Below are 13,739 nucleotides of genomic sequence, written 5' to 3'. Positions count from 1 at the left end.
AAACAAATGTAGAGACATTACCACCAATCTTACAGAAATAAAAAAGATAATACTATGAACAGTTGTACACCAACAAATTAGATAACCTAATCTAGAGGAAATGGACAAATTTCTAGAAACATATTCTACCAAAACTGACTCAAGAAGAAATGGATGTTTGCAAAGGCCACCATGGGAGGCTAGTGGGTGGTGTCAAGGCTTGTGGGAAGTGAAGGGACCCTACACAATTCTATGGTCAGGCCTACACATTCCTGTTCTTGTAAGGTACAATCTTCAACGGGAATCTTCCTCTGTAAAGATGCAAACAGTATGGCTCTCTGAACAGACACTAAAACAGCTCTTATCTCAAAGAATCCGGCACTTGTGTAACAGTAGAACTTAGATGCTGGGGAACAGCATTGGATGAACGAATCCTTCCAACCAGATGGTGATATCTTTGGACTCACTACCTTGCATTTGCAGTCAGATTGTATCACCTCCCATCACGAGGCTCGTGAAGACTTTGAACAGTTTTTCAATGATCACTACAGAAATGCAGTATTTACACACAGTCCATTGGCATATACCAGGTCTCTAGGGAACACCAGGATTACCAGTGAAGAACATATTAAATGGCATAAGGGTTACTAGGAAGCACTTTTCTATGGCTTGACACTAAACTCGCAGAACCACTGCCTGTTTCTGCACTGAAGTATTCCTTTAGGGTCAGTGATAACACACAAAGCCCACAAATTCTTGCAGGGCACATCCTCAAGTTTTCAAAAAGGAAGAAACCTGAAGATGCACTCTGTGTTGGGGGTTAACAATGACTGACCTTTCTTGAGAGACTCCTGGAATTTTCTCTTTGGACAGGCCTCTTTGACAGGTGGCGTGCAAATATTCAGCTCTGCCTGGTATGGCAGTAATTTTTATAGCTCATGATATGAAAACAAAGTGCAAGTGCTCCAGAAAATATCTTCAGGCGACTATTCAATTTTTGATAACTATTATATTCCAGTAATGCCTAGTATTTTGCTGCTTCAATCCCATAAGACTTAAATCTATGAGACAGAACATATATTTGGACTGCAACACTGTCAGGGGCTTGCATGCCTAATGCAAGGCTCCAACCACTTGGAAGAAGCCAACCATCATCTCTAGACCTTTAGCCCATCTATTTACGCAAGTTGCAGTGTGCTACTGGCTTCAACATATTGTAGAAAGATACAAATGCTGGTGAGGTGGATTGATAATAAATCTGCTGACATACCTGGACTCACTCTGAAACAGTGCTGAGGACAATGTGAATTTGCTGAAACTTGTGGAAACCTTTAAGAAATGGAAAGAGTGGATAATAAAATGCCTTGAAGTCCTCCAAAAACAAGGACCTTGAAATAGGAGCAGTTAAAGTAAAATACTTGCACATAAAAAAAAAAAAAAAAGAAAATCTGAATAGACTTATGCTATAAACTGGATGTTTGCGTCCCCCAAAATTCATAGGTTTAAATTCTAACATTTAATGTGATGGTATTAGGAGATGGGCCTTTGGGAGGTAATTAGGTCATGAGGGTGGAACTCTCATGACTGGGATTAGTGTCCTTAAAGAACAGACATGAGAGAGCTTGCTTCCTCTCTCTCTCTGCTCTCTCCCTTGTGAGGATACAAGATGGTCATCTGAAAACCAGGAACAGTGGTCTCACCAGACATCAGGTATGCAGCACCCTGATCTTCTCAGCCTCCAGAACTGGGAGAAATAAATGGTTGTTGTTTTTTATTTTATTTTTTTCATGAGGAAAATCAGCCCTGAGCTAACATCCATGCCAATCCTCCTCTTTTTGCTGAGGAAGACTGGCTCTGAGCTAACATCTATTGCCAGCCCTCCTCCTTTTTTTCCCCAAAGCCCTAGTAGATAGTTGTATGTCATAGTTGCACATCCTTCTAGTTGCTGTGTGTGGGACGCCGCCTCACCATGGCCAGAGAAGTGGGCATCGGTGCGAGCCAGGGATCCGAACCCAGGCAGCCAGTAGTGGAGCGCGCGCACTTAACCGCTAAGCCATGGGGCCGGCCCCAGTGGTTGTTGTTAAAGTGACCCAGTCTATGATATTCTGTTATAGCAGCCTGAATAATGATAACCTATAAGTGATAAGGAGATCGAATTAGTAATGAAAATTCTCACAACAAAGAAAATCCCAGAAACCAGATGGCTTCGCTGCTAAATTCTACCACACATTTAAAGAAGAATCAACACCAATTATTTGTAAACTCCTCCAACAAATTGATGAAGAGGGAATACTCCTAACTCACTCACAACTCACTCACTCTGTGAGGACAGCATTCCCCTGATAGCAAAACTATACAAAGGCACTACAAGCAAAGAAACTACAGATGAAAATCATTTATGAATATAGATGATTAATCAATGTAGTAAATCACATTAATACAAGAAAGGAATAAAACTACATGATCATCTCGATTGATGGAGAAAAGCATTTAATAAAACACTGTAAAAATACTCAATAAACCAGGAATAGTAGGGAAATTCCTCAACGTGTTAAAAGCCATATATGGAAAACTCACAGCTAACACCACACTGAATGGCGAGAAACTGAAAGCTTTCCTCTAAGATCAGGAACAAGACACCAGCACCAGCTTTCATCACTTCTGTTCAACATAGTTCCGGAGGTTCAGACCAGAGCGATTAGGCAAGAAAAATAAATACAAAAGCAACCAAATTGGAAAGGAGGCAGTAAAGTTATCTCTTTTTGCAGATGACATAATCTTACATGTAGAAAAATGTAATGATTTAACAAAAAACTGTTAGAGCTAATAAACAAATTCAGCAAATCTGCAGGATACAAAATCAACACACAAAAATTCCGTGATCATGGATTGGAGGAATTAATATAGTTAAAATGGCCATACTTCCTAAAGCAATCTACAGATTCAATGCAATCCCTATCAAAGTTCCAATGACATTTTTCATAGAAATAGAATAAAGAATCCTAAAATTTATATGGAACAACAGAAGACCCCAAATAGCCAAAGCAATCCTGAGAAAAAAGAACAAAGCTGGAGGTATCACACTCCCTGATTTCAAAATATACTATAGGGCCGGCCCCGTGGCTTAGCGGTTAAGTGCGCATGCTCTGCTGCTGGCAGCCCGGGTTCAGATCCCGGGAACGCACTGGCGCACCACTTCTCCGGCCATGCTGAGGCCACGTCCCACATACAGCAGCTGGAAGGATGTGCAACTGTGACATACAACTATCTACTGGGGCTTTGGGGGAAAAATAAATAAATAAAAAAATAAATAAAAAATTATTAAAAAAAACAAAATATACTACAAAGCTATAGTAATTTTATTTAAAAAAAATTTTTTTTGTGGTAAGGAAGATCAGCCCTGAGCTAACATCCATGCCAATCGTCTTTTTTTTTTTTTTTTTTTTTGCTGAGGAAGACTGGCCCTGGGCTAACATCTGTGCCCATCTTCCTCCACTTTTATATGGGACCCCGCCACAGCATGGCCCGACAAGCGGTGCATCGGTGTGTGCCTGGGATCTGAACCCGGGCCGCCAGCAGCAGAGCACGTGCACTTAACTGCTATGCCACGGGGCCGGCCCCTCAATATCGGTTTTTGCAGCATATTTTCAAATACCATGTCTGATGAGGCAAGCGAAACAAAAGAAAAAATAAACAAATGGGATTACATCAAACTAACAAGCTTCTGCACAGCAAAAGAAACCATCAAAAAAACGAAAAGACAACCTAACATTGGGAGAAAATATTTGCAAACCATATATCTGATAAGGGGTTAATATCCAAAATATATAAAGAACTCATACAACTCAACAACAAAAAAACAAACAACCCAATTAAAACAGGCAAAGGATTTGAATAGACAGTTTTCCAAAGAAGAAATACAGATGGCCAACAGGCACATGAAAAGATGTTCAACATCACTAATTATTAGGGAAATGCTAATCAAAATTACAATGAGAGGGAGGGGGGCAAAAATGATGATTAGGCCTATGTGTGTGGTGATGGATTGTAATTAGCGTTTGGGTGGTGAACATGATGTAATCTATGCAGAAATAGAAGTATAATGATGTACACTTGAAACTTATACATGATAAATCAATGTTGGCCCAATTAAAAAAAAAAGAAACACCTTAACTCAAGGAGAGATAAATAAATAAATACATACTTGGAAAACAAAACAAAACAAAATTACAATGAGATATCACCTCATGCCTGTCAGAATGGCTATAATTAACGAGAGAAGAATTAGCAAATGTTGAAGAGGATGTGGAGAAAAGAGAACCCTCATACACTGCTGGTGGGAATGCAAACTGGTGCAGCCACTATGGAAAAACCATATAGAGATTCCTCAAAAAATTAAGAAAAGAAATATCATATGATCCAGCTATTCCATTGCTGGGTATTTATCCAAAGAACATGAAAATATGAATGCATAAAGATATTTGCACTCCTATACTCATTGCAACAGTACTCACAATAGCAAAGACTTGGAAACAACTTAAGTGCCCATCAATGGATGAATGGATAAAGAAGATGTGATACATATACACAGTGGAATACTACTCAGCCATAAAGAAGATGAAATCTTGCCATGTGCGACATGGATGGACCTTGAGGGTATTACGCTAAGTGAAATACGTTAGGGAGAAAGTCAAATAGCATATAATTTCACTCACAAGTAGAAGATAAAAACAACAATGACAACAATAAACAAACATATAGATACAGAGATTAGAGTGGTGGTTACCAGGGAGAATAGGGGAGGGAGGAGGGAGAAGAGGGCGATTTGCACATGCGTACAGTGATGGGTGGTAATTAGTCTTTGAGCAGCAAACATGATGTAGTCTACACAGAAATCAAAATATAATGATATATACCTGAAATTTATATAATGATATAAACCAATCAATATTACCTCGATAAAAAAATTCAAAATAAAAAACAAATCAGTTGTAGTTTTATGCACTTGCAATGAACAAGTCAAAAGCAAATTTAAAAAACAATTCCATTTACAATAGCATCAAAAAGAATAAAATACTTTAGCAATACAAAATAGTAAAGCCACTACGGAAAATAGTTTGGTGGTTCCTCAGAAAGCTAAACACAGAATTATCATATCATTCAGAAATTCCACCCCTAGATATATATTCAAAGAAACTGAAACCAGGTACTTGAACAGATGCTTGTATGCCAATGTTCATTACAGCATTATTTACAATAGCCAAAAGGTGAAAACAATCCAAATGTCCATCAATAGACACAGGCACACATCCTTTCACTGTGCTTTGCAGACACTGCGTTTTTCACAAGTTCCTCCACTGGCAAAGAGATTACAACTCATTGAAGGGTCAGATGATGGTTAGCATTATCTAGTAATAAAGTATTTTTTTTTTTAAGTTTTTTTTTGTGTGTGTGAGGAAGATCAGCCCTGAGCTAACATCCATGCTAATCCTCCTCTTTTTGCTGAGGAAGACCGGCTCTGAGCTAACATCTATTGCCAATCCTTCTCCTTTTTTTCTTCCCCAAAGCCCCAGTAGATAGTTGTATGTCATAGCTGCACATCCTTCTAGTTGCTGTATGTGGGACGCGGCCTCAGCATGGCCAGAGAAGCGGTGCGTCGGTGTGTGCCCGGGATCCAAACCTGGGCCGCCAGTAGCGGAGTGCGTGCACCTAACCGCTAAGCCATGGGGCTGGCCCAGTAATAAAGTATTTTTTAATTAAGATATTTACATTGTTTTTTTAGACATAATTCTATTGCACACTTTAAACAGACTACAGTATAGTGTAAACATAACTCTTATATGCACTGGGAAAACAAAAAATTCATGTGACTCGCTTTACTGCGATATTCACTTTACTGCGGTGGTCTGGAACCAAACCTGCACCATCTCCACGGTATGCCTCTAAGTAGATAAAATAAAACGTGACATACACATATAACAGAATATTATTCAGACATAAAAAGGAATGAAGTTCTGATGCTGCCACAACCTGGATGAAAACTTGAAAAGCTTATGCTAAGTGAAATAATCCAGACACAAAAGGACAAATATTGTATGATTCCATTTATATGAGTGTTACTTAAAATGGCTAAAATGGCAAATTTTATGTTATACATTCTTTTACTACAATTAAAAAAATTAAAAATATATCAAAAACCACTGAACTGCATACTTTAAATGGGTGAACTGTACAGTATATGAATTATATTTCAGTCAAAGTTTCAAAATAAAGAATACAATATTTTAAAAATCAATTGTATCTCTATACTGTAGCAATGAAAAAAATTAAATTATTAAAGCTATTTCATTTACAGTAGTATCAAAATAATAAAAGTTAGAAATGAGTTTAACAAATGAAAAACTTTTACTCTGAATACTATAGAACACTGTTGAAAGAAATTAATACTAAATAAATGGAAAGATAGTCCATGTTCATAGATCGGAAGACTTAATCAAGTGGCAAAATTTCCCAAATTTATCTATAGATTCAACATAATACCTATCAAAATACCAGATGACTTCTTTGCAGAAATTGACAGGCTGATCCTAAAATTCACCTGGAAACTCAAGGGACCCAGGATAGTCAAAATAATCTTGAAAAAGAGTAACAAAATGGAGAACTTATACTTTCCAGTTTCAAAACTTCGTACAAAGTTTCAGTATACAAGACAGTGTGGTAGTAGCCTAAGGCTAGACACACAGACCAATGGAATAGAACTGCGAGTCCAGAATAAGCCTCCACGTATACAACTAGCGTATTTTTGACAAACTGCCAGGACAATTTGATGGTGAAAGAACAGTCTTTTCAATAAATGATGGTGGGACAACTGGCTAGCCACATGCAAAAGAATGAAACTGGACACTCTACTTCACATCAGATGCAAAAATTAACTCAAAATGTATTCAACTCCTAAATGGGAGTAATGGTACATGCAAGATGCAGGGCCTATTTTGGAGGCAATGAAAATATTGTAAAATTGATATAGTAAAAGTCATTGAATTATACACTTCAATAGGTGAATTGTACATTATGTGAATTATATCTCAATAAATCTTTTTAAAAAATGTAATGAAAGAAGTTTATCACTATTGATCCCACAGACATGAAAAAGATAATAAAGGAATACTATAAACAACTCTATGCCCACAAATTTAATAACTTAGATGAAATGGTCCAAATCCTTGAAAGACAGAAACCACCAAAGCTTACACATGGAAAGACAATCTTAATAGATCTGTATCTATTTTAAAAATTGAATCAATAATTAATAATTTTCCAAAAAAGACAGTACCAAGTCCAAATGTTTTCACTGCTGAATTTGATCAAAAATTTTAGGAAGAAATTATACCAATTCTCTACAAACCCTCCAGAAAACAGAAAACAAGCCGAGAGAACACTTCCTAACTCATTCTATGAGGTCAGCATTACCCCGACACTGAAATCAGACAAAAACAGGTACAAGAAAGAGACTGCAGATCAATATGTTCATGAACACAGATGCAACTAAATATTGGCAAACTGAATCTAACAACGCGTAGAAAGAACTATACAGCATAACCAAGTGAGATTTACTCTGGATTTATGCCAGTTTGACTGGTTGGTTGAATAACAAAAAACCAACTAATGTGACCTACTATATCAACATGCTAAGGATGAAAACTCGTATGATCATATCAGTGATGCAGAAAAGTATATGACAAAAACCACCATCCATTCTACGACAGAAAACTCTCGGCAAACTAGGAGTAGAGGAGAACTTCCTCAACTTTTTTTTTTTTTTTTGGTGAGGAAGATTGGTCCTGAGCTAATATCTGTTGCCAATCTTCCTCTCCTTTTTTGCTGAGGAAGGTTAGCCCTGAGTTAACATCTGTGCCCATTTTCCTCTATTTTGTATATGGGATGCCGCCACATCATCGCTTGATGAGTGGTGCTTAGGTCCTCACCCAGGATCTGAACCCACGAATCCCTGGGCTGCTGAAGTGGAGTTTGCAAACTTAACCACTACACCACTCGGCTGGCCTTAGAAATTCCTCAACTTGATAAAAAACATCTACAAAAAATCCTACAGGTAACATCACACTTCATGGTGAGAAACTGGACACTCTACCCCTAAGATTGGGAACAGGGCAAGAATATCCCTTCTCACCACTCCTATTCAACATCTAGTGCAATAAGACAGGAAAAGGAAATAAAACCTATACAAATTGGGAAAGAAGAAATAAAACTGTATTTGTTCACAGATGGCATTATTAAGTAGAAAGTCTCAAAGAATGGACCAAAAAACTTCTGTGAATATAGCAATATCACAGCATACAAGGTTAACAGTATATAAATGTTAATTGCTTTCCCACATACCACCAGTGAACAATTAGAATTTGAAATAAAAAACATATGGGCCAGCCCAGTGGTGCAGCAGTTAAGTTTGTGTACTCTGCTTCAGTGGCCCGGGGTTTGCAAGGTTTGGATCCCAGGTGCAGACCGATGCACCGCTTGTCAAGCCATGCTGTGGCAGCGTCCCATATAAAGGAGAGGAAGATGGGCACGGATGTTAGCCCATGTAGCCCAGGGCCAATCTTCCTCAGCAAAAAGAGAGGAGGATTGGCAACGGATGTTAGCTCAGGGCTAATCTTCCTCACAAAAAAAGAAAGCAAAAGATGAAATAAAAAACAGTACCATTTACAACTGCACACACAAAATGAAAACTTAGGCATAAATCTAAAGAAATATGTACAGGATGTATGAGGAAAACTATAAAACTCTGATGAAATAAATCAAAGATCTAAATAAATGGAGAGAGAGTCCATGTTCATGGACTAGAACACTCAACGTTATTAAGATTCAATTCTTTCCCAACTTGACCTATACATTCTATGTAATCCTAATCAAAATTCCTGCAAGCTATTTTGTAGATATTAACAGATTCTAATATTTATATGAAAAGGCAAAAGACCCAGAATAGCCAACACAATAGTGAAGAACAAAGTTGGAGAACTGATACTGCTCAACTTCAAGACTTACTATAAAGTTACAGTAATCAAAACAGAGTGGTATTGGTGAAAGAATGAATAAGTAGATTAATGGACCAGAATAGAAAGCCCAGAAATAGACTCACACAAATATAGTTAACCAATCTGCGACAAAGGAGCAAAGGCAATTTAACAGAGGAAGGATAGTCTTTTCAACAAATGGTGCTGGAATGACCGGACATCTGCATGCAAAAAAAAAAAAATCTTTACACAGACCTTATAACTTTCACAAAGATTATTTAGAAATGAATCATCATAGACGTAAATGTAAAACATGAAACTATAAAACTCCTATAACAAAATATAGGAGAAAATCTAGGTTACCTTCGGTTTGGCAATGAGTTTTTATATATAACCCAAAAGCACAGTTCATGAAAGAAAAAACTGATGTACTTTCCTAAAAATAAAAACTTCTGCTTTTCAAAAGGCACTGTTAAATAAATGGAAAGATAAGCCACAGTTGTGAGAAAATATTTGCAAAACGCATATCTGACAAAGGACTTGTATCCAAAATATACAAAGAACTCTTAAAACTCAATCAGAAAAGAAACAACCAATTAAAATATGGGCAAAGGTCTGAACAAATATTTCATCAAAACAATACAAAGATGGCAAATGAGCACATTAAAAAATGCTCATCTTATGTCATTAGGGAACTGCAAATGAAAACAGTGAGATACCATTACACACCAATTAGAACGGCTCAAGGCCAAAACATTGCTCACACTGAACGCTGGCGAGGATGCGGAGCAGCAGGACTCGCGTTAACTGCTGGGGGGGGGTGCAAAAGGGTGCAGCCACTACGGAAGACAGTTCGGCAGTTTCTTACAAAACTAAACATAGTTTTACCTTAGATCTAACAATCACACTCTTAGGTTTTCACCCAACTGATTTAAAAATTTCCACAAAAGAACTTAGATGCGAATGTTTATAGCAGCTTTAGCCCTAATAGTCAAAAACTGGAAGCAAGATGCCCTTCAATAGGGAAATGGATAAACAAATTGTTGTATATGCACACAGCTGAATACCACTCAGCAGTACAAGGAAACAACTTATGATACGTACAACAAATGGATGAATCTCAAATTATGTTGAGCAAAAAAGCCAGACACAAATAAGTATGTAGTATATGATCCTTTTTATATGAAGTTCAAGAACAGACAAAACTAATTTATGATAACGGACAGCAGATTGGTGTTTACGTTTGGGGGGGTGGAGCAGAGGTGTATTGACTACAAAGGGGCACTCTTTCTGGGGTTATGGTAGTGTCACGCATCTGTATTCGGATGTTAGCCATGGATGTACATATCTGTCAAAACGCATAAAACTGTAAATGTAAGATTTAGGTATTTTAGTCTATATAATTACACCACAAAAAAATTGGTTATTTGAAAAAAAAGTCAAGGCGGTTATTTCTGGGGGAGGCAAAGGGTTGGGTTGTGATTGGGATGGAGCAGTTGTGGGGCTTCTAAGGTGGCTAGCAAAGCTCTATTTCTTACTCTGGGTGGTAATTTCAAAGTTGTTCTTTTAAGAATTTATGAAGCTATACATCTGTTTCATGTAGTTTTCAGTATCTGTGCCATATTTTACAATAAAAAAGTATGAAAAATTACATCCTTTCAAAGGTGTGCATTTCATCACAGGTTGGGTTGGACTATATAACCTCTAACCTTTTAAACTCTAAAATTGTGTGATTCTATATAATTATGATAAAAATCACTGAAAATGAAAATACTATAAGGCATTTTCTATTTAATGATCTTTTGAAATATCTAGGTTTTAAAAAATAATATGAAAGATTTTCCAGACCAAGTAGAGGGGTTAAAACTCTTTTTCCAGATTTACATTTCTTTGAATTTCCACTGTAAAGAACAGAAGCCAAATCCAAGTCTTACCTCAAATATATTTCCAATTCTTTCTAATCTTTAAGTATGTGAACAATAGTTTTCTGGACCAAGAGTCACTTTGTGTCTGGACTTCTCAGCACTGTCTTCTGGTCATGAATCCCTGGAAATCAAAACTAATATAAAATCAATTAAAAACTGTGCATAAGCACATGTCCACACAAGGAACAGAGATGTGCAAGACAGGTGTATTTGTAATAACCCAAATCTGCTGACAACCCGATGTCTTCACACGGGCAGAGGGAGAAACAGCTTGTGGGTTATCCACACTATAGAATGCTCGCGACTCAGCAATAAGCTATGGAAACAAGCCACATGACTCAGTCTCAGCATAAATTTCCCTTATGTGGAGTAAAAGCCAGACTCCTTCCCTCAAAAAAGAACATACTGAATTTCATTCATATAAAATCCCAGAAAATGCAAGCTAATCTAGAGTGACAGAAAGCAGATGAACATTTGCCTGGAGATGGGGAGGCAGGTGGGACGAGAGTCGAGGAATCACAGAGGCCCAAGGAAACTTTTGGGTCTGATAGGTATGTTCACTATCTTGATTGTGGTGATGGTTTCATGGGTGTAGGCATGTGTCAAATCTTATCAAATTGTATACCTTAAAAGGCTTACTTTATGTCTATTAGTCCTCAATAAAGCTGTTTTTAAATAACATTGTGTACATGGACAAACGTCATGTCCCCTGCCTCTCTCAAGTTCTGATTGTATCATCCTCATAAGGTGAGGGAAAACTGAACACACTATTGCTCTAACTGCACTGACATCAAAGCTTGCAGTAACAGGCTTCTTTTGACCAGGGTTATCTAAGTTCTGTTTAAATGGAAGTGACGCTACTTTTAGAGAGAACACATCTGTAACGCAAGACCCCAAATACCCGAACCCTGTCCTTTACTAGCCAGCACACCACATGAGATCACCGGGATGAGATGCAGATGAGAACCTGAGGCAAAGACACACTGTTCTAGCACAGCCACACTACACTGGCGCCTAGCTGTCAATCAGGAAAATCTTCTAAAGTTGGCTCCATACCCCAATGAAACACTGGTGAAGCAGCCTCGATTGTTCCGAGGACTTCTTTAGCCTAGGCTACGCAGTCCTATGTGGCCTAACCGGAGGAAGGCCAAAAGCCTGCTTTGCTTCTTTCTTTTCCAATCCTATACCAGGTGAGAGCTTACCTTTCTGATTCGACTAAGGCTGTCTCAGGTGAGCCAGTCCAAGGAGAGCCAGAGCACTGGTCCCAAAGACCACGTCAGGACTGGCACAGACTCCCTGTCTCAAATCTGTTCAGATCAGGGCAAAGAGACGAGTTGGCAACTGGAAGCATGTCTAGCTGGAAGGAGACTATCCAGTTAGAAGGGAGAGAGAGGGTTGCTTGTGCCCAAAGGAAGCAAGGCTGGGCTACCTTAGCAACCCAGCTAGATCACAGGAAGCAAGAGCAACCTTGTGAAGAAAATCTACCCTCCTGGAAGCTCCACCCCCACTATTGCAGTCTTAATTGCCCTATAAATTGACCAATTTATATCTGCAACGGGATACAATATACTTTTATATTTAAGATAACCAAGAGCCAACAGACTTCACCATTGTGACATCTTCAAAGTACCTGGATAAGCAGAACTTTTTATGTGGAGTAACAAAACTTGAACAAAGTAGACTCAACCAAGCGTGAGAACCTACAGTAGCGTAAACACTCAAGAGTAGGGTAAACACTCAAGCGATGTTCAGTACAGCACTGATTAACTTTATAAAAAGATGCAAACTGCTCATGTGCAAAAACCTCTTTGAGTCCTTTATTAACGTTTGGAGATGTGTGGTACATACAATTAACAGCATCACACCAGCTACAGAAGTACAGGTAACCAAGAATGTACTTCAGAACAAGGATCTCAGAGCAACTTAGGGTGTTGCCTGCTCTGAACCTCCAAAAAAACTCAACTCTGACACACGCAGGACAGACAATATAACAATTTCACTTTGAAATGGTTCGTTAAAAAAATGACAAGAATTGATAGTTCAAACCCTTTAGAGCGTGAGATGGGGCAGATCGCTCGGTGCCATGGCGCTGCTGTAAAAGGCCAGCTTGGGAACTGGAAGGTCAGACAGAATAAGAACTGACTGGGGGGAGGGGAACAGGTTTGATTTTCAGTGTAGAGAGATAACAGATGGTCCGAGTGGAAACTTTCAGTCTAGGCTCAGTATGGGTCCTGCAGGAATCCATCAGATAAATACAGTTTGTGAACCGGAAGGCTGAAAAATGCCAGCCATTCATTTGTGTCACTGATTCCAACTGGTCGACACTGATGCATCAGGAGTCATATATGACACAGTAAGTTTAAGAGGGATACGCCTAAAGAAAGAATGGAGTTCACTGTGTCAGATCAGCTCTGATCCTTTTGTGCCACTGGATGCCATGGGTCCCTCTGCTTTCACGTGTGAATTAAGGAACGCTTCCTTTATTTCAATGTTCCACTTTCAAAATAACCAAAACCCTCCCCCCACCCCCACCATCATTCTTCATAAATTCTGTTTCCAAAGTCCTGATTCTTCTGGGTCTAAACTTTTTCTTTTCGCTTCAATTTTGACACCTTCTTGACAGTCCCATTTTTGTTTAGAAGCTTCAGGACACGATCTTTATGATCTAAAACCTTAAGCATGGAGTCTCTGGCCTCACTGATTTGATCCATCACAAGTTTACACCTTTGCATATTTCCCTGAAACAAAAGACATTACATTATCAATCAGTAATCTTGAGGATGACTAGCTTTTAAAGAACCTCTCA

General features: G+C 38.4%; 1 protein-coding gene and 1 pseudogene across 14 annotated transcripts in view; one reads left to right on the top strand and one right to left on the bottom strand.

Moving 5' to 3' along the window:
- The first annotated feature begins 295 nt into the window (after positions 1–295).
- Positions 296–1,387, top strand: LOC101391723 (archaemetzincin-2 pseudogene; annotated as a pseudogene).
- Positions 1,388–12,728: 11,341 nt separating this feature from the next.
- SAP130 (Sin3A associated protein 130) overlaps positions 12,729–13,739 on the bottom strand; it is a 78,448-nt gene continuing 77,437 nt past the window's right edge. For all 14 annotated transcript variants that reach the window (XM_087435004.1, XM_087435001.1, XM_087435005.1 and 11 more), the window contains one exon: positions 12,729–13,671. In XM_087435004.1, coding sequence (XP_087291130.1) covers positions 13,513–13,671 — 159 coding nt within the window. In that variant the 3' untranslated portion in view covers positions 12,729–13,512. The remainder of the gene's footprint in view (positions 13,672–13,739) is intronic.

Source organism: Ceratotherium simum, chromosome 9, assembly GCF_057802395.1.
Source record: "Ceratotherium simum simum isolate JZ-2026a chromosome 9, ASM5780239v1, whole genome shotgun sequence".
NCBI lineage: Eukaryota > Metazoa > Chordata > Mammalia > Perissodactyla > Rhinocerotidae > Ceratotherium > Ceratotherium simum.
Note: the sequence above shows the minus strand (reverse complement) of the source record. Positions and strands in the feature narration are given on the sequence as shown.